The sequence below is a fragment of the Haliotis rubra genome, unplaced genomic scaffold, assembly GCF_003918875.1.
Source record: "Haliotis rubra isolate DU_JTF1 unplaced genomic scaffold, ASM391887v1 Scf831, whole genome shotgun sequence".
NCBI classification, from domain to species: Eukaryota; Metazoa; Mollusca; class Gastropoda; order Lepetellida; family Haliotidae; genus Haliotis; species Haliotis rubra.
The window spans coordinates 49,579-75,350 of NW_025767559.1; the positions used below are offsets into that span (position 1 = coordinate 49,579).

The 25,772-nt window shown below is 39.4% G+C and overlaps 1 protein-coding gene and 1 long non-coding RNA gene across 2 annotated transcripts; one reads left to right on the forward strand and one right to left on the reverse strand.

Moving 5' to 3' along the window:
- The first annotated feature begins 8,548 nt into the window (after positions 1-8,548).
- Positions 8,549-15,626, forward strand: LOC124262346. The gene is made up of 3 exons (XR_006894561.1): positions 8,549-8,561; positions 13,067-13,071; positions 15,549-15,626. It is a non-coding gene; the product is annotated as an uncharacterized LOC124262346 (long non-coding RNA).
- LOC124262342 lies at positions 9,862-24,683 on the reverse strand. Its single transcript, XM_046696833.1, has 4 exons — positions 24,581-24,683; positions 16,739-16,957; positions 13,654-13,887; positions 9,862-12,581 (listed from the first exon to the last, which is right to left on the reverse strand). Exons 1-4 carry the CDS (start codon positions 24,633-24,635, stop codon positions 12,340-12,342), a joined length of 750 nt encoding a protein of 249 aa, XP_046552789.1. The 5' UTR covers positions 24,636-24,683; the 3' UTR covers positions 9,862-12,339.
- Between the last annotated feature and the right edge of the window lie 1,089 nt (positions 24,684-25,772).

The following is a 25,772-nucleotide window of genomic DNA, read 5'->3' on the forward strand; positions in this document are numbered from 1 at the left end:
GTGGTCGGGCTCGCTGACGTGGTTGACACATGTCATCGGTTCCCAATTGCGTAGATCGATGCTTATGCTGTTGATCACTGGATTGTCTGGTCCAGACACGATTATTTACAGATCGCAGCCATTTAGCTGGAATATTGCTGGATGCAGCGTAAAACTAAACTCACTCACACACTACTACTGGTTTTGATAATGTTGCGGAGATCGTCTAGTTCAAATCGACGTTGGAATAATCTTTGAGTACTTTTAACATAATAATGCATTTGTGAGTCTTAGTTCATGACTGATGATGATAACTCAATACAACAGATTGACGTTTCTGAAATGTCCCCGTTGTGTGTGCAGGTTTTCACTGGTGTCCTTCGTCCTTGTCCATTCAAATTTGCATACATTTCAACAACGGCAAGCGTGGGTTGCTAACCGCCAGTTGTTAACCCGAAGCACCTGCCCACGCGTCTGCGTGTGTGTGATGGGAATTCTCTATAACGTAAAATGGAAACTACTCATTGTCTTTTTTATGCGAACCAATACTGTTAGTTTCAACAGAGGAGTGAAAACTGACAAATACTTATTCATCTTTCTTGATGTTTTGTTTTGTTAAGGTATATGTTGGTAAAACATTCTGCTGTTTGTCGCAAAAAAACTCATATATAAAAAAATTGTTGAATGGCCCAACGTACGCAATATGTAATTAAGCATGTAATAATTCTTTTTTCAAAAACATCAGGTATAAATGTGTCGAGATTCGAATGTAGATGGTTGCAGATAAATTGCCACAGTACCTGATCTATTTCATATTGATTAAAACATCCTTGCAATGGTATACCTTCAGGTGTTTTCGCAAACCTGGCCAAACCTAGTGAAATCAGCACAACCTACTGGTACCCTGGAAATGCCAATGATGGAAACAACAACCCTGGATCCACACCAGCTAGAACCAAGAACAGTGTGAATCCCTATTGGCAGGGAGATCTACAGGGGTACTTCACTGTCCACAACATCTCAGTTACGAGTGACGTCTCCTATAATTTTGATGAGTCGTAACTTTAGGTGCTTGAATAGTTTCCACTCCATTCAGATTTAAGTAGTACAGATGCAAGTATATGTAACACTGAAGTGTGATATCACGCTGTGATGTACCACTTATACATACATGTAATATCAAAAGTCGTGTATCATTGCGTCATATCTTGACAGTTCATGTTCTTGTGAAATTCGTTATGTCATTGACTTTGCTACATACAGCCAATCACATATGTTCCAACCATCTTCATTGACAACAGTTATATGCCAGTCAAAGTAGCCATTTCTTTGGCCAAAAAATGGCATATATATTCTATGGACCTTCCTGCATAACCTACTAAAAGTCCCCTAAAATCTCACTTGAGCTACATCCACAGTACGCGTGCATATGCATATCCTACGATAATTTTTCTTCTAAGTAAATCTTGTTTTAAAAACAGAAATGCTCATAAACTCTTATGACTATAATCTCATCCAATTTGACAAATAAAATGGATCATAGTGACCTATATTTAATACTTTAAAAAGTAGAAAATAGTTATTTGCCTCACGTACACATCCCGTTTGGTTCTAATAACAGATTTCTAGGAATGTAACCCTGGGTCTGAATTTTGGCCTGAAACGTTTTGATATGAAGTTTAAGTGGTCTTATACAGAGATGAATAAATTGCCCTATCCAATGGTACCAAATAGTTGGAAGACATATTTTATTTACACATTTAAATTGAAACTGGCAAAACGCGAAATTTCATTGATTTGCATACCAGCCAGAAAACTGTGTTGCCCCCAACCCCTATCCCCTCGCTTTGTAATAGCCGGTATGCACGAGTCTTATCACATTTGGACCAATTTGATCTGATGTTTTGTGAGAAATCGATTGCATGTGCTTCTCAAAACATTTCTAACCTTACTTCCATCTTTTCTGTTCAAGATAGTTTTGAGAGGGTCTCTAGCAATGACATACTGAAGCATATCCATTTTTCAACCTGCTAGCTTCACGGACAAGTTTTATTTCGCGATGGATCCAACAGAGTGTTGTATCATATGCAGCAAAGGTGTATCTCCTGGTGATATTGTCACTGTCACGACATGTCTAACTACCTTACTGCAAAGTAGTGAGTGAGTTAATATTTAACGTCACATCGGCAATATTTCAGCCATATCGTGACGAGAACATTTGACATTTAAATAGAATATATATATATATATATATATATATATATATATATATATATATATAGATGTTATAAAACCTGCCGACGAAGGACAGTAAAACAACTAGAATATCACAGATATACATGTAAAACTAGTAATTAAATCTAAAACATTTTAACTTTAGGGGACAGCACAATATAAATATACGCTATAGATCGCCAACAACTGAAGGTAGATCACCATACTAGGAACCATGGAGACTTACATTACTTTTGTTACCTGCATGGACCCTAGCTGGATTTACACCATCCCTTCAGCCGCTGGCGATTGTAGGACAATTTAGCCGGCAATTAAAAGAACAAAGATTCTACGTTTAAAATACGAAATTGAAATATTTATCCCTTATGATGGAGAATTCAACACAGTCAAGCGAACATGCTTGATCGTGGTTCTCTCATCACAAGGGAAACAAAACGGAGGATCCCCGCCTTTCAATAGGTATTTGTGAGTATAACACGTATGGCCAATGCGACATCATCGCATAATGACCTCCTCAAAATCTGGACTGACAACCCAGGTAGGTGTAACCAATATAAGGTTGTATTTCATGTTGTATTTCATTAATACCTACTTGGGTTTCCCACTTTTTCTGCATCAGATCACGGATGTAAGTTCTAATGCCAGCTTTATAATCAGAATATGGAATAAGAAGTGGTGTCATAGATTTGTTGACTGTTGCCTTGGCAGCAAATCAGCCATTGTGTTCCCAGAAATGCCAACGTGGCTGGGTAACCAACAAAAGACGATGTCGCATTTGCCAGTAACAAGCTCATTATACAATTCAAGAATTTCTAATAATAGTGGATGTTTACAAGAAGGATTTTTAATAGCCTGAAGACACAAAAGAGAATCGGAAAATAGTATATATTCTTTATATTTACGGTGTTAATTAATATATTTAAGAGCTGTTAATATGGCATTAGCTTCTGCTGTGAAAATAGAGCTGTTATTTTGGTAGTCGAGAAGATATTGTTCTGGATCCAACGACAGTTGCACAAGCCACCATCCTTGGACCCATCTGTAAATAAGGATTTGTACATATTATATATATTTCTTTACTGACTAAATTCTTGTATATACTGTAATTCATTAGTTTCGGATTTTTTAAATGTGGTCAATGTTAGGTCAACCTGGGGCCTAACCATTTGCCAAGGAGGAGAAGAAAGAAGACGGGAAGGAGATATATTGTCCAGCTCAATGCCGGCAGCAGAAATGAAAGGTTGATAGCCCAAGAGGCGGAACAAGAGAAGGTTTCTTATTGTATAGATCCTCATAGAGGGATAGAGGGTTATGCAGAGTATAGATTTGTAATATATTGTAGAGATAGTTTTAACGTCGTTTTAAGAGATGGTCGACGTAGAGACTATCAACAGGAGAAGTTCTAAAAGATCCAAGACAAAGTCTGAGACCCTGGTGATGGAAAGAATCTTATATTTTAAAGTTGCGTTTACAGGCCCCCCCATGTACAATGGAGCCATAATCAAGTTTGGAGCGAATGATTGATCTGTATAAGTGAAGTAGGGTAGTTTGATCACCTCCCCATTTTGAATTGGAAACAGCATTTAACAAGTCGAGGGCCTTCAGACATTTAGCCCTAAGTGATTTAATATGCGGCAAAAACGTCAAGTGGGAATCGAAAATAAGACCCAGAAACTTGGCCGCCTTTACAACTTTGATAGGTGTGCCGTTTAGAAATAGTTTAGGGTCTTTATGTGGTTTATATTTACGGCAAAATGTATGCAATTAGTTTTGGGCTTAGAAAATTTAAACCCATTTTCTAGACACCATTTATTTATTCTGTTTCGACATAACTGCATTTGCCGTTCAATAGCATGCATATTTTTGCCACAACAAGAAATATTAAAATCATCCACAAAAAGAGATCCATTTAAAACCTTTGATAAACTGTTCATTGTGGCACTAAATAAAGTCACAGACAAAATACTACCTTGTGGGACACCTTGATCCTGATTGTAATGATCAGACAGGATAGAACCCACCCGTACCTGACATTGCCTGTCAGTTAAAAAGTTGGATATGAATTGAGGCAAACGGCCTCTCAATCCAAAATCGTGTCAATCTCTTAAAATACCATGTTTCCATGTTGTGTCATATGCCTCATATTCCTAAATCGAAAAAGATCGACACTGCATGTTGCTTTTGAATAATTGCATTTTTAACAAAGGACTCTAAACGCACTAAATGATCGATGGTACTTCTGTTTTTACGGAAACCACATTGAATATCTGTTAGAAAGTTATTAGTTTCCAAGTACCACACAAGTCGATTATTTATTATGCCTTCCATGGTTTTGCAAACGCAGCTTGTTAATGAGATCGGTCGATAATTCGAAGGATCAGTGTGATCACGCCCAGGTTTAGGGATGGGTACAATAATAGCATCGCGCCATAAGGAAGGAAACTCCCCATATGTCCAAATATCATCGAAAATACTCAAAAGGGTCTCTAAACATGATTCAGATAAATGCTTCAGAAGTTGATAATGGATGTTATCAGCTCCTGTAGCAGTATCATGGGCCTGATCAAGAGCAGTATGGAGCTCATGAGTCGAAAATAACTCGTTGTAATCTTCCCCATTATCTGAAGTAAAATAGATAGATTTCTTTCTTGCTGTTTTTGATTCTTTTGGAATTGGGGTGCATAATTTGAGGAAGAAGATTGTTGTGCCAATGTTTCAAGTTTATAAGCAATATCGGATTTATTAGTTAATAACTGGTTTCCATCTTTGAGATGGTGAATGCTAAATCTAGAGCCCTTACCTTTTATTTTCTGGATCATATTCCATACCTTAGAAAAAGGTGTTCGGGAATGGATATTAGATACATAGTTTTGCCAAGATTGGCGTTTATTTTGTTTGAATGTACGCCGTGCTTTAGCGTTTAAGATTTTAAATTTGTTCAAATTGTGGACCATAGGATGATGACGGAAATAATCTTGAGCTTTTTTCCGTGCCTTCCTAGCCTGTTTGCAATCAGCATTAAACCATGGTTTCCGTATGTGTGGAATTGTAGAGGACTTTGGGATACACTTATCAGCTATGGTGCTTAATATGTCAGAAACATATTTTATAGCATCAGGAACATTAATAAAACGTTCAGGTTTAACTTAAGTTGAGTTTTTCATATAAAGGCCAGTTGGCCTTTTTAAAATTCCATCTTGACGATGGAGGAACATCAGTTGCGTTCACGGGTTTTAATATTGTTGTACTGGCCATTCGAATTCACTCAATAGGTTGGAGTCACAAATAGACAAATCAAGAGCTGAATATGTTCCTGTGCCAGGATGTAAATATGTCTTTGAACCGTCATTATAAATACATAGATCATTATTTGAGATGAAATCCTCTAGTAATTTACCTTTGGTGTTGGTATTAGTACCACCCCAGAGTGGGTTGTGGCCATTTAAATCACCCACGATCAAGCAGGGTTTAGGAAGTTGATCATAAAGAGCTTGTAGATCAGTTAACTGGATAGCAGATGAAGGTGGAAGATACAATGAACAGAGTAAATGCAACTTGCAATGTAAGTCGCACTGCCACGGCTTGGATATTTGTTTTGAGTGTGACATTATTCCTCACCAGGATAGATGATCCACCAGTAGCTCTGTTACCTGGGGGAGAAAAGTAGTGATATGCATTAAACTGACGTAGGTCAAAATGAACCGTCTGCTTTAGATAGGTTTCTTGAATGCAGAATATTGATGGATTAAGATCTTGGACTAATAGCTGTAAGTCATTAAAATTAGTTCTGAGTCCTCTACAATTCCACTGAATTATTGCAGAAGACATTATTTCTTCCACGGAGGATGTACGGGAGATCTACCCCTCGCTTTCCTTGAGGGTGACAAGCTATGTGTCCTACCAGAGCTATGGTCAGACACATCCATGTCCTCAAGGGATCCAAACTTATTATAGAGCTGGATCTCATCATTTGAACCCTTAGCGAGTCTATCGCTTTGGTTGAGTCTATTTATTTTGGGGTTTCCTTTCACAGCTTGTTTAACCTGAGGTTCTTGTACAGTTTTTAATGGACATGAATCTTGTCTGGGTTTGGGACTGTAGGACCGTCTTGTCTCTAGTTGTGTCTTTGGACATGCGGGACCCTTTTGGGAAGAAGAGATATATTTAGATGAGGTCACTGTAGCAGGTAACACGTCAGCAGTCCGTGTAGCAGATTCTCCTCGCACTGACAGTTCTTGATTTGGGACAAGTACAGGAGATGTAGAATTAGTCCATGTCAGCTCTGTCTGACAATCGACTGAAACTGTGGTCGTGGATGGTCTTTAGGTAATTGAAGCATACGATTCACCTTCATGGACAGTTGGTACAAGTTTCTAAGCTTCAGCATAACTGATGTTTTGACTGTGCTTTATCTTATTCACCTCCATTTCCCTCTTCCAAACTGGGCAATCTTTGGACGACGAGGAATGCCTACCAGTACAGTTGACGCTTTGTTTAAAGTTGTTGGTACATTCTTCTGTGACGTGTGATTGCTCCCCACAATGAGCGCAAGTTATTTGGTTTGTACATGAATTTATTCCATGACCAAATTTTGGGCATTTAAAACACCTCAAGGATTAGGAATATACAGTTCAACTTTAAGATTACAATATCCTGCTTTTATTGATCTTGGTGCCGATGGAGACACAAATGAGAACACGTACGTGTTGATTGGTACCACTTCTGAGTTCTGAGGCCTTGTAAATCGTTTCATGTACGTGACACCTTGGCCTTTGAGTTCTAGCATGATATCAAGTTCTGTCATGTCCTCTAAAAGATGATCTCTATCTCTTACAATGCCTTTACTAGAATTAAGGGTCCGATGGATTGACACTGAAACAGGGAATCCAGCCAAGTTATCAATTGACAGCAGGTTAGACGCTTGTTGTCGTTTGCTACATTCTATTCTATCCAGATCTCATTCGTTTGATAATTTTTACCTCACCTGCTATACCGTACACTGCTTCAGAAACAGCAAACGGGTCGAGTTTAATTGGTTTCTTATCTGGAGATTATATCACTAGAAATCTTGGCCAGTATTCTACTTGCTTAGATGGTCTACAACTAGCAGGTGTACTTTCATCAGTATCAATCTGACGTTTCTTTTCCAAGGGGGTTTCAGGATTCATGTTAAAGTATATAAGATTCATCATCCCAGCTCCCCACCCACCACGGAGTATCACAAGGACAATGCTAAAAACAAGTGGACCGCCTATTTGCAGCATCAAGGCTACTGGGATGATATACTCAATCAGAAAAATAGAAAGTAATTATTCTACCAGATTGGCCCATGAGCCACCGCCTTCTGGGCATACGACTCTAGGCAAAGTACAAAATTGAGGTTTTTGAAATTCAAACAGAATAATCACAAGCCAATGCATCTAACAGAAATTTTACAGAGTTTGTTTGCATTTGTGCAGCAAAATAGACATGCACAGGGCTTGGCATGACCAGCCGATTGGTTGAACCGGGCCCATTCAGCCACCACTGTATAAACTTTACTCATGTATATATAAGCATTTCCTGCAGTATTGTACATCAAGTGCTTGATAACGGTGTTATCTACATCTACACCGAAACGTTGCTTACACTACTGACGAAGTTGTATAGCCATAGAGTTTTCCCCGTTGTTCATTCAGTACGTTGCTTTTAATCATTTAATGCATTAAGCGTGTTGTATTTCTCAGCATTGAATTGTAACGGATGCGTGGAATATATATGTCTAAAATGATGATGTCCCGCAGCTCGATTTAATCTAAAGCTTACATCTGTTCGTTTACATTTCTCAAATACATCGGTGCCATTTTCGTTTATGTATGTCTAATTCCCACATGTGTCTAATTCCCACATGGTTCATATCAGGACTCCCAGAATTTGTCATACTCACATTTGCTTTTACCTTTTACCAATTGTCTTAAACCCTTAAAAGTAATATTATGACGATATCATTGAACACAACGTTTTGTGAGGAATGCAACGCCTTACTTTAGCTTTAGGAACAGTTGATCTTTGGGAACAGTTGAACTTCATCCTTAAAATGAAAACATACCTTCCAGTAGGACGAAGCAAAGAGTGAACACCATGTTCCATACATGCATGCGTCACCGTGATGCCTCTTCCAGATGCTTCTATACATTCACATCGACCTGAGCCAGTTGGTTGCTTATGTATATGCGTGTTTCAAGTATACAATATGTATGAAACAGACCAAGTCTACATTAAAGCCGATGAACGTTTATCCACTTGCCGTATTTGAGAACATTGGGTATTGATTAAAGTATGTCTGTAGGGTATTTTATCCCACATCTGTTGCTATGAGACAGAGTGGAACCAAATATACTGAAGAATCGCAGTAATTAATCTCATTGTGTCAGTTAATGATCATTTTATAATACTAAAGTGTCAATGATTACACAATGCCATTTTGAAAGTGGTCAAATGTAACATATGTTATATTTGGGATTACAATTTCTTAGTAAAAGTACAATTTCTAGTACGTTTTAAGTTGAGCCCCATCCAGGATTCGAACTCACCCTCCTCATACCTAATCGCCAGCACACAGAGTCAGCCGCCTAACCCGCTCAGCTGCCGCGACTTCAGGACTTGTGCTATTTGTTGTTTTATTCTCCATGTGGGCTCACCCCATTATGCGCTATTGTTATCAATTACATGTTATTGTTAATCTGGAGCTTGTCAGTACATACTGTGCATATGTATGATTACACGATGCCATTTAGAAAGTGGTCAAATGCAACATAGGTTATATTTTGGATTACACTTTCTTAGTAGAGTACAAATTTTAGTACTAGTTGAAGTCGCGGTGGCTGAGCGGGTTAGGCGGCTGACTTTGTTTGCTGGCGATTGGGTGCCTGTGAACATACACAGACATGAATATGTTCAGTATGATTACTGTTGTTGACATATGATGGTTGATACCTGCATTGTCTTTTTAGCTACAATCGCTGCTCCTTACCGTATTTCTTCTGAATTTGTATTGCCACAGTGATACCTTCCAGTGATTTGTTTTGATTTGTGAACTATGTCAATATTAGGCCACACAAAATATTCTGGTTTCCCATCACCTTTCAAAAACATATTGATCGGGCCGGCGGATTTAATATTTACTTTTTTATTTTATTTTATGATAGAAATCCATTGATTTGTGTGGTAATTTACACCGAATCTGATGGAAAATCAAAACTTAGAAGTGTCAAATATGCATGCACATTTTGAGAGGTAAAGCTGTATTTTCTCTAGAGAACATTTTTAATAAAAAAAGTCTTAGGGTCTGGCGGTAATGAGAAACAAGAAAATTGTTATACGTGGCCTTAGAATACAAGTGCTGATTACATCCCATCCCTGTTGTGTGTTGATTTCAAACCATGTTCTGTTATGGATTATCATTTCGGAATCAATATAACAATATCTTAAGTCTGTAATTATGGTTGTTACATTCGGTTAAGTGTGATCGATTTTTTAGTTGTTAATTACATCATTTCTTTGTTTTGATGGTTTCACACCAAGGCAATCGGTTAACATTTTAGTTGCATCAGCTTGGCAATTGCAGTTCACAGCTCATACATAACAAACAACACGAACATCGCAGGATGAAACTGAGAGTTTCTTTAATGAAGAAATCAATTGCATAACACCTATTTTGAGCACAAACCCAAACGGTCTGAAAAGAAGTTGTGAGATTGTTGAGAGGCATTTAGAAGTTGGTGAATATATAAGACGAGTATATGGATTGCAAGTTTTTGTTTATTGTATATCACAACGTTTCTGGGCTACGTCTTGCCCCTTCTTCCAGGTGGAAGAAGGGGCAAGACGTAGCCCAGAAACGCTGTGATATACAATAAACATGAAGTTGCCATCCATATACTCGTCTTATTTGAAAGAAGTTGTTGTAAAATCCTTATATATAGACAACCATAAACAGCATTTGTATTTACGGCCTGAACAATATTAACTACTAAAACACATTGTGCATCTTGGATATTTCTGTTATGAATATGAACTCTATGTACACTATTTTTGTTGATCAAACCAGATCATTGAAATGCATCTCAGACGTCAGAGGTGTAATTGCCGCATAACTGAGTTTAAAAAAAGTGTATGTAGTCACTAAACAGTTAATATACATTAACTTCAATATATATTCTTAACCAAAATTCAGCCTCTAAACAAAACTCTGAGTTTATGACGCCACGGACATCGGAAAATACCAACCCAAGTCGTCCCTTAAAAGACAATGGGTTTAACCATTGAACTGTTACATTTAACTGACACAAAACCTCTACTAACAAAAGGAGATTTCAATCTCTCACAACAGCAAGATTTGCTGACTTTTCTACATAAGTTAACTCATCTGTGGAAAGATTCAAAGGTTGTGACAGGACATTCACAAAAGCGTTGGGGAAAGAATGACTATTTCTGACAGCAAGCGTTCTAAACTCTAAAATGCTAGGTGAACAGCATCATTTACAAGTTAGCTCTAATCTGACGAAAATCCTGAAATAACTTTAGAACCAACTGGTGCAGAACTTGACATTTTGTCAACAAACTCAGAACCATTCTTTGAAATGTTTAAACGATGACTGGGATAGGCTGAACACCTTCTGGTTTATAACCATATGACTTCATGCCTGAAAACCCTCACTGCCGAAAACAAACACAGTGATTTTGCAGCCAAAGGAAGCATTCCTAAGACAAGCGTGGATTGCTAAAAACCAATTCTAATCCGGATCTTCACACGTCACGATCTTCACTGAGAAGGGCTGAACCAGTTTAATCTGCCTTGACATAGCAGTCGATCTACCATCTGCAGAACGTCGGAGGGACGTCTGAGAGGGGTCATTTTGTGAGTTAATTTGTCTCAGCTTAATATCCTTATTTATCTTTGCTTCAATTTCCATCAGCCTAATCTGAAATTCTTTCTGATTTTATTTCTTTCTCAGCTTCCATCTTTTTTTTTCTATTTCACGTTCCAAGTTATATAGATCCAAAACATAAGTATTATTTTTTATCAGCGCCCAAAAGTCATCGTCCAGAATTTCTTTCTCGACGAGAAAAGCAATCAATATTTTCCTGACTGCTTCTTGCAGCATATCTGATCTGATGTAGCGTTTTGCAATATTTGGTTCATGCAATCCGTTCGGAAGCTTTGACGAAAGAGACTTCTTCCGTAGAAGGTTGGCTGAAAGATTTTGTCTACACTACAAGGTCTTGGTTGTTGGTCGTTTCTCACGTCAGATGATAAGATTTTAATCCAAAACTGTTGGGTAAATACTTCGCCCCTAGTTTCTGTTGTGTTGTTTCCCACGTTGAAACAGTATGCTAATCAGAAATCACTCCGATGTGATACCAACAAACAGCAAATAAATGTGGTATAATTACCATCTGTATTCAAAATGATAATCACTAAAAAGGAATTCCTATGACAGCCATATAAAAGTAAATGGCTCAATGGTAGTATACGATGGCAAAATATTGCGGGATGATTAGTTTCACCTTGCGGCTATAGTGGTTAAGCTAAACAAATAGGCCCAGGTTGTGAATCCTCTCATGTATAGTGAAACTGTTTTGGAACTTTTTAAAATATTCTGGGTTAGATTAGCCTTGAAAGGCTCTAATAAACTGTTGTATTTTCAAAAGTACTGTCTTAACGTAGTACAACACATATCACAAAATATCCTTCTTGCTCTAATTTTGGATCTCTCTTGTCTCGAGGAATAAAACAATGTAAGGACATACTGCAAGACTACCAAAGTTTGTTATAGTAGCGAGTGTAATTATACTAAAATCCCTTAACGTAGTGTATCCAGTAATGAGACAATACTATTGCAAAGTTACGCCACCATGTTCTCCGAAAAGATTTTGCATATATAGAGAAATAATCTCTGCAGTATAGAAGGTCTAGTGAACCAATAATGGTTCTGAAACACATGTTGTATTTGAGATAACACGGTCAGTGATCAATCCCAAAAGTATCTGTACTTTACCGAGAAAGTATAATGGCCAATATAAAATATTTCTGATCACTTTTGAATGTGATTCTGCATTAATAGTGGCTCTAGTAACAATGGGTCATTCACAGCTGTTGTAACTTGAGCATACGTCGATGGTGAACGTGGACCATCCGATAGCTTCTGCTGCATCTTCTGGGTTTGTTGTTAGGAGACAGTTGGGGGCAGCTGTTGGGTGGTAACTGAAACTCAGACAAGACTTGTTTGCGTAACACTGGGAACTGCAATCAGCGGCGGAAGTAACTGCGAGTGACGTCATTGGTGTTGATACTTTCGTGGCGATCGCCCTACTATACTTGGTCACTGAAAGTAAACACTGTCAATAAATAGAATACTTATTTAAATATCACATTAAACACTCAAGACACCAGGAAATGTGAGTGGCAACAGAACGTGACGTCAAATAGTGACATTTTGTTAAGGCAATTGTGCGGGAAGAAACAGCTTACCAAACAAAACACCAATAGTTAAAAGTAATTGGGTGCAAAACCAAATATTGTTTTCGGGAGAAGTCATTAGTAGACAGAAAACTATTTTCTTCATTTGCAATTCCACAAAAAGGCATACAATCATACAAATATTACAGATTCTACGCATGTTCGAAAATATCCGCCACTGGATTTGAAACAAACGGCAGCCAGCCAGTACCTGTTCCCACTAACATAGCCTAGTGGTGGAAGCTTTCGCTCGTCACCCCGAAACACCCTGGTTCGATTCCCCACATGGTTGAAGATTCGAAACTGATGCTTGCTCACACGGTCATGCGGCGATGGGGATAGATGAATGAGTGAGTGTGGTTTTAGCAATGTTGGAGCAATATTACTGTGGAGTGAGTTTAGTTTTGCGGTGCTTTTAGCAATATTACCGCATTATCACGATGGGAGACACCAGAAATGGGCTTCACATATAGTACCAATGTGGGGAATCGAACCCGGATCTTCAGGGTGACGAGCAAACGTTTTAACCATTAGACCAACCCAACGCTCCAGGGGATGGATGAAGACTGGGTGGGCTGTGTTACTTTTGACTGCCACCATATCGACAAATTTAAATTACACACGTATTCAAAGGATGACATATTTTCTCGGTCCTTCTGTCTTCTTCACCGTTCAAGCTTTCGTATGAATCCTTCATGGTTAGCAAGGAGAGTGGATATATTTGAATGAAAATGTGACTTTATTTTCTGTCTTTCATTAATTGTTTTGACAGCTACAGGATGGTATATGGTTACACAACTCATTGTTATGCATTTGATGTAAAGGGAGGTAAATGCTGCTGGTGGGTAAAACACACCCAGATAGGTTAAATAGCACAGAGACGACGGGCTGGTGACTATATTGCTGTAGAAAGACAGAGGACTAGTTACATATATTACCACTTGTTGTCGCTGGAGTCCCATGCACCACAACCTCTGAAATGACTAATCGATCAGTCATGTTTCGCCAGACCTTCACGAATCTCACTGGCCGTGGATGGGAACAAGTGAACGTGAAGGTTTCTCCTTTACCAACTACTGCTGGACACTGGCCACAGATGAAGATGTCGCCGTCCGGACAACTGCTGTTGCCACTGGCGTGCACCTCCACGTATGCACTCCCAAGTTCTTTTCCTGTTGGATCCAAGATTGACAAGATGCTTATCAAAATAGCATTGTACCCAATCAATTACGTATAACTGTAACAAGTTATTTATATGTTGCTGAGGATTAATGTAGCTGTAACATATGTTATATTTGGGATTCCACTTTCTTAGTAAAGTACAAATTCTAGTACATGTTTGGGTTGAGTCCCATCCGGGATTCGTACCCACACCCTCAGAGTCAGGCACCAAATCGCCAGCTCACAAAGTCAGCCACCTAACCCGCTCAGCCAGCGCAACTTCCACAAAAATGGAAGTCGGACAACTGGTAGTCTAGACTGCGGATATTGTGTACCCCTCTGTTAAGTATAAATTGGCACGAATCCCACGGCCGAAAGCTATGATTACACGATGCCATTTAGAAAGTGGTGAAATACAACATATGTTATATTTGGGATTCCACTTTCTTAGTAAAGTACAAATTCTAGTACTGTTTTGGGTTGAGTCCCATCCGGGATTCGATTGTGTACACCTCTAATAAGTGTAAATTGGCACGACTCCCACGGCCGAAAGCTGTGATTACGGCTGGGTGGGTTAGGCGTCTGACTTTGATTACATATATATATATATGTTCACTTCAATGCTGATGTAGGGAACGACGTGACGTTGAACTGGTCTTCTGGCAAAAAGTCTGGCTTTCCATAGCCAATTGCGCACTGTCTGGCCGGAGATTCGGAGCAGTCTAGGGATTTGGATTGTTGTGGATGATGCGGCCATGGTGTTTGAACGAAAACCGGATGTAGCGATCCTGGGCGGCGGCGGTAACGCCAGGTCGACCAATCCTGGGGCTGTCATTAACTCTCCGAGTATTTTTGTATCGGGTCCATAGGTTTGAGATGGTCTGTCTTGACACGCTGTAGTGCCTTGCCACATCACACTGCAATGTCCGTCCTTGTAAACGGCCGTTTGCGTTGTGTCGTTGAGCTCCTGTCTGATTTTTCATTCTCTTGTCGTCTATAGTGGCTTATAGCAATGCATGTGGAGTACCATTGATGTGGCTTTTTAAAACCTACAGTCATAGGCTTCAGTTCAGGGTGATACACAATTTCATGATGCTCGTGCATTTCATGTAGGGTGCGTTTTGACGATTCATTACAGACGTGAGTGTAACGTTACGATTTTGTTACACGTTTCCTTTTTCAAACGTTTTGTCGTCGGCAACCATTCCCCCACATGCTGGGATACAGCATGGATTGGTTTGTGTCAAATATGTTCCTAAAATTGAAATTTTACCTTTCTCAATTTTCTGTTTTTTGAAGAGTATATGATCAAAGTGTCCATTGCCAATTTGGAATATACTTCATATGGAATATATATATTGTACATGGTTTGAAGTATGAATCTTCATAGAATGAGGGCAAACCGTATGAGCGTCGGAGCACAATACATTTCAGTATGTGTGAGATGAGGTGCTGTTCCCCCAGACATCCCACGACCAACTATTACGCGAATATTTCGTTATAAGGGACTATTTGTTGTTGCATCAAAATTAAAATCATCAATAGATGAAAAATGTGACTCACAAAGTACCTCAGTATGTTTGTAAGCGCTAAAGCGTTAAGTTTAAGAATATGGCGTAAATGATAAAAAACAACGCCTCTGATTTCATGTATGCTTGGGAATTGCCAGGAGTCATCCGAGTGAGAATTAGTCTTCATGAACCCATGCCTGTCGTAAGAGGTGACTAACGGGATCGGGTGGTCAGGCTCGGTTGACACATGTCATCGTATCCCAATTGCTGACGATCACTGGATTGTCTGGTCCCGACTAGATTATTTACAGACCACCGCCATATAGATAGAATATTCCTGAGTGCGGCATTAAACAACCAACCAACCAGGAGTCTTGCCAAGAATATGGAATAAATCATCTGTGTTTATGCACAGTCAAACTGTAGCGCAAATAAGGTTGTGCAACAAAAGAAAATTACCTGTCTTCCTATATGCGCGCGAAGCAAATGTCTGGCAACGTATTGCCCTCGATTCGGTTCGAAAAATATTTTCAATATCAAAATAGAATATGGCCACCATCAAGGGTAGACACTCAATCCCTCACAGGGTTGTGCTCTAAGATTTCCAAGCTCATATTTAACATTTAATAATTACTCACGTAAAATATATTCATTTCAACATTTTTAGCACCACTCGTGGTATATCAAATCGTTCTTTGCCTCCATTTAACCTGCCAATTTCCGGTTCAACGGAGTGAAGGAACAGGGGGAGTTAAATATAAATATCCTTGTTGAATCACAGGTCCGTTATTTGGAATACTCGCGGTGTTACCTCTCTTGCTGCCAGAAGTGATTTTTTGTGGAATAAATGATAAGAAAATTCTAACAAGACCGACGGCAGGAAAGAAAAGTAACTCCCAACAGTTTTATTAAATGGTGGAATTAGGCAATATGATACTTTAATTTCGGCTTATTCTTGTTCCTTCACTCCATTGGACCGGAAGCCGGCAGGGAAAAGGGCGGCGAAGAAAGATTTGACATGTCACGAGTGGAGCTTAAAATGTTGAATTAAATATATTGTCCGTGAGTAATTAATACTTATGAGGTTGGAAATCTGAGAGCACAATCCTCTGAGGAAATCAGAGTCTACCATTGATGGTGGCGATATTTTATTTTGATATTATAAATATTATTCGAACCGAAGCGAGGGAAGCACGCTGCCAACCTTTGCCGACAACCGATAGGGATCACAGTAACGGGGCCATTAACTGCAGATGGGTTTACTGCAAGATGGTGTTTACAATTACAAAGCCAAAGGATCTGTGGTGTTTTAAATGTGACAAATTACAGAACGGGTTTATAACAGACTTACCATAATTATGGGTGACGTCACTCGTAACTGAGATGTTGTGGACAGTGAAGTATCCCTGTAGATCCCCCTGCCAGTAGGGATTCACAGTATACCAGGCTCTAGCTGGTTGGGATCCGGGATTGTTGTTACCATCATTGGCGAATTCAGCATTCCACACAACCCTGTTGAGTTTACTGGGCTTTGCCAGCATAATGTTCTCCGCCTTGCCTACGGAAACACCTGAAAATATTGTATTGTAAACATGTTTCTCTATGAATAAGATGAGATGGAACAAGAACGCCCATGTTGTTGTGGACAGAGTATGTGTTGACAACGGCAATAACCCCGTGATTTTGATCCTAAACAATAACTGTAAATCTGCATTCCTGCTTCAAGAAGAAAAAACTGCAGCTGTGATTCAGAGATGACGCCACTTGTGCGTGTGCCTTTGTCGATATTCCTGTAATATCACGGCGAGTCATACCAGAAATAGGTTTCACACATTATACCCATATGGGGAATCGAACCCGGGTCTTCCGCGTAACGAGCGAACGCTTTAACCACCTGGTCACCCCGCCGCACTCACCTTTGTTTTGATATAATTCAGTTCAGTTTATATACATATCGCTTTATTGAGAGAACATACTATGTCTGTACATGCATTTAACCAGTTAAATGATCAATGTCACATTCTTGCGTTATTTCTCTTTTGGGCGTTGCTTAGAATGAGACATCATTTTACAAAATACTGCCAATTTCCTAATTGCTCCTAATTTATTACACCCGTGAAGGTCCGGGTTATAATACTCATTTTCAGCAACCCATGCTTGTCGTTAGAGGCAACTAACGGGATCGGACGGTCAGGCTCATCATCTGATGTTGCAGATTTTTTTATACGCCACTCATCTCAACTTGGCGAAGTGAAGATTTGTCAGAGAAGTCATTATCATACACAATTCAGTGTCAGTAACGGGTATAACCTCCATAGTCATCGATGCATACTTAAACACGACATCGAACAGAGTTAATCGATCGCCGAATAACGTTGTTTGGCAAAGCCTGCCATTCCTGGATGAGTGCATTTACCAAAGCTTGTTGACTGGCAGGAGGTCGGTCGCATGTACGAATTTGCCGGTCAGGGTGCTCCAACAAGTGTTCAATTGGCGAGAGGTCCGAAGTGGCCATGGCAGAACATTATTCAGCTGAAGAAAGTTCTGAACAATCTTGGCCCGTGAAGGTCCGGGTTAGAATGAACCTTCAGTAACCCATGTTTGTCGTAAGAGGCGACTAATGGAATCAGGTGGTCAGACGAGCTGGCTTGGTTGACACATGTCATCGGTTCCCAATTACGCAGATCGATGCTCATGCTGTTGATCACTGGATTGTCTGGTCCAGACTCCATTATTTACAGACCGCCGCCATCTAGCTGGGATATTGCTGAGTGGGGCGTAAAACTAAACTCACTCACACATTCTGAACAATCTTGGCAGTATGAGGTCTGGCGTTATCTTGCTGGAACATGACATGTCGATGTTGCTGTAGGAACCGGAGTAGAACAGGACGTTAAAATTTATCAGTGGAACGCTGGGCTGTTCAATTTGTGTAAAAAACAAGCTGTGTCGTCAAATCTCTGCATTGGCGACCCCATACCATGACACTTCCTCCACCAAATGGAGCTGTCTCTTGAATACAGCAAGGTGCAGTTCTCTCACCTCTACGGCAATAGACTCGAACACGACCATCTGCTCTGTGTAACTGGAAACGGCTTTCAATCAGTATTGTGAATTCGTTGCCAATTTCGATTCTGACAGTGCTGCACAGTACGGGCCCACCGGGGTTGGTCACGTCGATGATGAGGGGTCAAGGTCATCCCACGGAACGGTCGATAAATACCATAATGTCGTAGTCGTCTGGTAACTGTTTATGTAGAAGCATTAGCATTTCGATCTTGTGATGCATTAGATTTTTTTACCATTAAAACAGTTTACGCGGTAATCAATGTATTTTCTTCTCGCTTTGGATCAGAGTGTTGTGTGCTGTGTTTGGGTGATATGTTTCTGTAATTTGGAAACAAAATTCTCTGTTAAAAAATCAAAACATCGGAATCAAAATTTTGGTATAGTTTCTTTTGCCCGTCAGTGTATTACCATTTTGTGTGTCTTACATGTATGTAACTTATAGAAGTTGTCGATAATATTGATATTGATAAGTTGATGTTCTCTAATGCCACAGAACGCTACCAGAGTGTAAATAAAGTTCAGTTCAGTTCAGAGGTTGTGCGCCAGTGACTAAACTGAGATTTGGAGTCAAGAGTAATCTGGAAACGTCTCGGTCAGCGAAGATTAATCAAAATTAATAATTGATCATACATAGGAGCAGGAGCGAGCCTCTGCGAGCTCATATTTCACAAAAAACAATCAGATGTGTGAAGATCATTCTTCTTGTCATTCTCTACTGAGTCCTACACTAGCAAGCTATTGAGAACTGCGAGTAATACCTTGCATTATTTTGTAAGGTTTGAATATTGTTCTTAATCGTATCCCCTTGCTATGTTGTCCGCTTCAAACTTAATTCCTTTTCGAACAGAATTCTGGATTACCGAATTACTTCTCTAGGAGTCATTACCCGTTTGATTATAAACCTATGCGAATGTTTCAATATAATTGTTTAATTATTTATCGATCTCGTATGCTGATTTCACAATGATTTCGCCTTCGAGTTTGTCAGTCTTGTTCCTATTGACCGATCAAAATTGAGGTTTTTTCTTTCTTTGTTAAATAACAGTTCAACAGATCTTTGTAGGGTTGTGACTGAATTCGCACGCCCCAATATAGTACGTCGGATACCAAGAATTAAGTAACGGTAACGTTGGTGCCAGTATTTCAATGCTGAAATTTTGTTTTCGGCTATTTTCATCCAATTTGTCCTGAGCTTTGAGTACAAATGGTCATGGAGTCTATGTGATAATCTCAGTCAGATATATACTCATGGGAAAAGTATCGCAACACCCAATAGTTTTCACAGTATCAATACATATTAAAACCTCAATTTCTATTACTATCTGGACAAACTGACCCTTACGGATTGCTTAAATGGCAAATCTAAACGGAAAACTGTATTGAGTAAAGAAAACATGGGAAAATTTGGTAATTTTATAGTTATTTTACGGCCCCAAACTGGTGTGGTTTGAAGTGCTCATAAGTATGGTCATATGACGTTAACAGGTGCTGTCATTTGACTGCAGTATTTCAATGATATCGTAGCTATGAAAGCTATATATTAATACATGTATAAGCCAACTTAGATGCAATAAATATCTGTCATAAAACGACGATAAACTGACTAGACTATCACAAAATTATTCTAAACAGCAATACATTATAAAAACAGGCTATAGATAGCCGGACAAGGCTGACACAATACAAAACAAAATGGAATAATAACGGACGTCTGATAGGTTGTCTGGCTCTATACCCGGTTGATTTTAGCGATTTTGAACCTTTCTGCGAACGACCAAACGGAGGAAACTCTGTTATTTAACACGCCACTTGACATAAACGGATGAAGTCTTGTGTTTCTGGGGCTCCTTTCACGAAACAACCTTTACTAAGGTAAACCTTAACTCCCATTCTTTAACATTGCTTTAAGGTTACTTTAGTGACTTACGATCACCTTAGTGCTTTGTGAAAGGAGGCCCTGAACTGTATCCTTCCTGGGAATTGTCACCTGTGGTCGTCCGGAACAGGCGCGGTGTTTAACGTTATTAATGTGCTGATGTTTTCTGGTTAATTGGCTGAATGTTGACGGATGATTTGCAACATCTCTTGCAGCCGCCATTAGCGACATACCAGCATTCAACAAACCTTGACTTGCCATCCTTGAGCAGTTGTCATCTGAAGAGGCCCCATATTAACTTATCAAGAACGAAATCGGTACCACAAAATCAATTGACGTTCCAAGTTATCGAGCTGTACGTACAGTTTATTGTAAATTCCTATTTGATTAGTGGCGGGCACACGTGTTGCACTGTCAGGGTAGAGATGACATGTTTAATGACGTCCCAATTCCTTGCAATTACTCCTCAAAGGCGGATACGACCTTAATTGGTGCTGTACTCCTTTTTGTGTGAATAATACAGCTTCAATTGAAATCGGATACATATTCTCGCCTTTGATCGCACATCTAAACCCAGTGTATGGTGCGTTAGAGGGTCCGAATACAAAAATGCAAGTAAAAATCATAGGTGTTGCGATCCGTATTCATGTGAATGTATGCAGCAGCCTAGACTGGCCAATTCTCTAAGGCAATAATTGTAAGTTTAAATGATCATTTCTAAAACAAATCATCAATAACAAACTTGCCTCTTTAAAGGATAGAATTACTACACACCCATCGGTATAGCGTAGGACAGATTGGAGCAAGGCTAGTACCAGCCGTGCACACCGATAGGACTCAAACGTGCTTAAATCGGACGTCAAGATACATGTTATGCCGGATTTTTAACTGATTCATCTGAATTTGACAATTTGATTTGGAATTTGACAGAGAAGCAGGCCTTTTGTTTGAAACACAGTCAGACACCATCCTTCTCAGATTATGTTTGACAATGACAAAACAAGCTTGGATGGTATTTGAAAGAGGCTATGCTATATTACTTTACATATATACATACATACACACACACACACTCACTCACTCACTCACTGACAGACATACATACACACAGACATACATACGTACGTACATACCATACATACCACACACATACGTATACATACATACATACATATATAGATGCGACAATGGATCATTTACAGAAACCTTTACCATTCATGACTCGTATAATTGACCATTGTAAGCTTATGATACTACCATAACATATAGCCTTTGATGTACGCTATATACTCCACAAACATTCAGCAGAACACAAATATATATACTCAGTAACAAAAGTTTAGCAACATCCAATGAAACAGTCCGATAAACAGAATGAAATGAGGATAAGAATCACTGCATCGGTTTAAACTTTGCTTTGACCATTTTCGATTACAAAACTGAAACAAACATTACAAAATTACAAAATGGAAAGCATGTGCACCACAATGTGAGAGGGGTGGGTCAGTGAAATTCACACACATAAACAAGAATAGGTCAGTATTGAGTGCGTCGGCCCTCAGCTTGCTGTACCGCCACACAACGTCATTTTCATTCTTAGGATGGGCTGCCGAACCTGATGAAGGGTGATGTTTCCCCATTCCAGCTGAAGGGCATTGCCAAGGTCGTTGACATTCTGGATGTTAAGGTGGTTTTTCCGCAGGCGTCTCCCGAGAATGTCCCAGACATGTTCGATTGGGGCAAGGTCTAGTGACCTTTCTGGCCATGCTAAGACATCAATGCATGCTGTTGTACTGCAGCAGATTTTGAGTCAGGCGAGCTGTATGTGGACGTGCGTTGTCCTATTGGAAAAGGTGTCCGTGACGTTGCCTAATGAAGGGTATGACCACCGGCGTCATCACCAGATCGCTGAGCTGTCAGGGTGTCGTTTATCACAATCATATCACTTTGGCCTCTCTCGCCCCCCTTCCCCAAACCATGACAATTACACCCACGTAACGGTCACGCTCCTTGGCGTTGTCAGGTTGAAAACGTTCTCCTCGACGTTGCCACACACGACTTCTGCCATCTCTTACCTGCAGGCACAATTGCGATTCGTCACAAAAAAGCACTTCCTTCCACTGAGCAAGACGGGCACGCGTCCGTGTTAACCGTTCTTGATCATGACGTGGCGTTAAAAAAGGTATAGCCTTGAGGGGACGACGGGCACGGTGCGCAGCAGAACGGAGACGATTACGGAAGAGCTGCGGATGCCCTCGTGTTCCTGTAGTCCGCCTAAGACTTTGAGCAAGATCTGGTGCACTGGCAAATCTGTTGCGATGTGATGGCGTCACAAGATAACGATCTTCACGTGGCGTCGTTTTCCGAGGTCTGCCACTGCGCGGGCGGCCTTTCACCGTTCCAGTTTGTACCTGGCGTGACTGGAGACGTGAAATGGTACTATGGTGGACCTGAAAATGTCTGGCAACCTACTGTAAGCTCATCCCGGCACTCAGCGTTCCAATGGCTTCAGGTCTGGCATTTTCTGGCATTCCGATGTGAAGCCCCATGGTGTTACAACCTTGTCATGTGTTGGTTTTCTATCTGACAGTAAGCAGTTCTGACGTGTGCAGCTGTTTTCAAAATGATTTTAACGATTGAATTAAAGTAAGACCCATATTCTGTTAAATCATATGCAGTGTAGCCCACAGGATGCACATGCGTTTTGTACCGCCCAATATGTGCGTTTGTGCGATGTGACATGCCAGTTCTTACCAGAAATTACTGACTTCATGCTTACATTTCTGGAGTTTACAATTGCCAGGATATGGGTGTTTTTAAACTTTTGTTACTGAGTCTATATCTATCTTTATATATATCTATCTATATGCTCACTACATATATATCCAGCATGTTTCTTTCTTTACTCTTCAGGGAGATTGTAGCAGTTACAGTATGACGTCATTACATATGTATTGTGACGTCACAATAGGGACAACATTCTAGAGCGACAAGGTCAAAGCATGCAATGGTTGAGCATTGGTTTGAACTTATATCTGAAGTAGTGTTCTTTTAATATTCGTTTTACTTTGTCCGAATTTTGAACTTGGTACAAAGGAATCATTGCAAATTTAATATTGTTTCCATTCGCACAGACATCTAGATGTTCACTCAGTGGGATACATCAGGTTTCAGGACACTTTTTTTGTTGTTTGTGGACACGGACCCGGCTCTTAAATTTTCTGATTGATCAATATACTGTTCATTACAGCATGTGCATGTAATGACATATATTATGATTTTTGAAGAACAGTCAAAATTCTGTTTTACATAGAATTCTCCCTGTCTCGTGAAAGTTACAGAGTATTAAATATATATAATTGAGGATCTATAGTCAATCAAGTCTTTCACATTTCACTGACAAGCTCTCTGACATATGTTCACTAATCAATAAGAAAGTGTTCTGTTGTAACGTAAACGTTATCGATGATATGTCCTTCATATAAGGAGAGTAAGTGTATAGATTCCCACGATATAATTCTGTACTATGCAAAATACTTCACGAAACACCTGAAACGGTATGTCAGATATCTAATACGATACCAAAGGTTTGTTTGTTTGTCCCTCTTCAGTTTTGAACTGCCACACCACTTGATCGTAAAAAGTGCATAACCAATTATTCTACTACTATTACAACTATGCTCTACATCACCACACTAACCTAAGACAGTACACATCTTATGGGCATAGCGTCAGAGTGGCTTAAAGAAAAGTAATTAAAAGAAGCACAAAGACATTTCCACAATTATAACATATCGTAAGATGTGAATGAATCCCAATTAGAAGGTGTTTAGAAGTCTTCTCGAAAAGATGAGCATATCTTGCCCCATCAGTGGCACCAGCAGAAGCGTATATAAAAATTAAATCAAACCTTTTCCTTTGAAAACACAAAAACATATCGTACAATCCTTCCCCTTGAACTGTTTCGGTCAAATTCGGATATCCAAACCCATACCCAGCAGTTTCTGGCTTCGGTCATAAACCTTATGTCTTAATAAGAAACCATCGGCTGCAATGGCACAAGCACATGCAAAACACACATTCTACTTTGAAAACACCAACACATGTAGTACAAGTCAAAACAGTTGAACACCATCTGGGATAGCTTCCCGTAGATTTATTTTGGACAATTTGAGTCAATTTGAGAAATTTGGCCCAACATTTGATTACTTAGGTTACACAATCTCAATGATAAAATAAGAAACATACCTTGTAGAAAGGCATAGGAAACAGCGATCACCAGGTTTCTCGTTGTAAGCCTCATCTTGGTTCCACCCCTGATGTAGTCTGAAGGTATACCTTTGATACTGGTCAGAATCTGTATCGGCAGGAATCAATTCAAGCTGTATTATTCATATGAAAGGAGAACAACACCAATCATGGTGATAGATTAATCGTTTTCACAATAAGTCGTATCCTCCACGAACTCCTGAGTAGTAACTGGGACGTCATTAAAATGTCATATTAGCCGTAACAGTAACAGTGGAACAGGATCAATCTATTCACTTGAGTAATCCTGCTAATTAAGTCTTCTATTATTGAAAACAAATATTGGTAAAAGTTATGTTCATTAGCCAATTATTATCTGTCAGTCAGTGTTTGTGTGGAATGTAGGCTCAAATTCATATTGATTTTGTACAGGGAGTAGATAATACACCTCACTGACACGACACACGAAATCACTTTAGTAGTTTATTGTTGGACTTTCTTGTTGATTGTAACGTGGAGGGTTTCTGATCAAATTGGCTTGGAACATTTTTCGTCTGTCAATTACAGGTTGAGCTGTAGTTAGCTATATTATTGTTCTTCGTAAATAGTGTTAAGCCCATTTCTGGTGTTCCCCGCCGTGATATTGCTGGAATATTGCTAAAAGCGGCGTAAAACTAAACTCAGTCAGTCAGTCTTCATAAATATTTATTTAATATAACAGCCTCTAACTTTCATATTATGTCTGATGTGATCAACTCTAAAACAACTGTAATGGACTGGAAAACTGGGACTTGTAAATGAGAGGCAACGTGGAATTCCACAAGAAGTTGTTAATGATGATGGTAACGTTTGTTTTGAACATGATTGCGTGTTATCAAAATGGAAAAAAAATCATATGAAACACATTTTGTAATAACAACTTCACTGGCTGTCCACGACATTATAACGAAGTTTACCAGCAAATAATTTGTAAGTAAACTCATCTGTTGTGAAAACCCGTTTCCCGATCTGAAATTCAGAGAGCAGTTTTCTTGTTAAAGAATGGTAAATCTTTAGTCTTTCAGTCTTTAATCAGTATTGGAGGCCTCATGGCCCAGATTACAAACTGTTGAAATACAAATTTCTGTGTGGAATGCTGGAATGATGTTACTGCTTACAAGTTATTTCTGATAAGTACAATAACACATGTGGA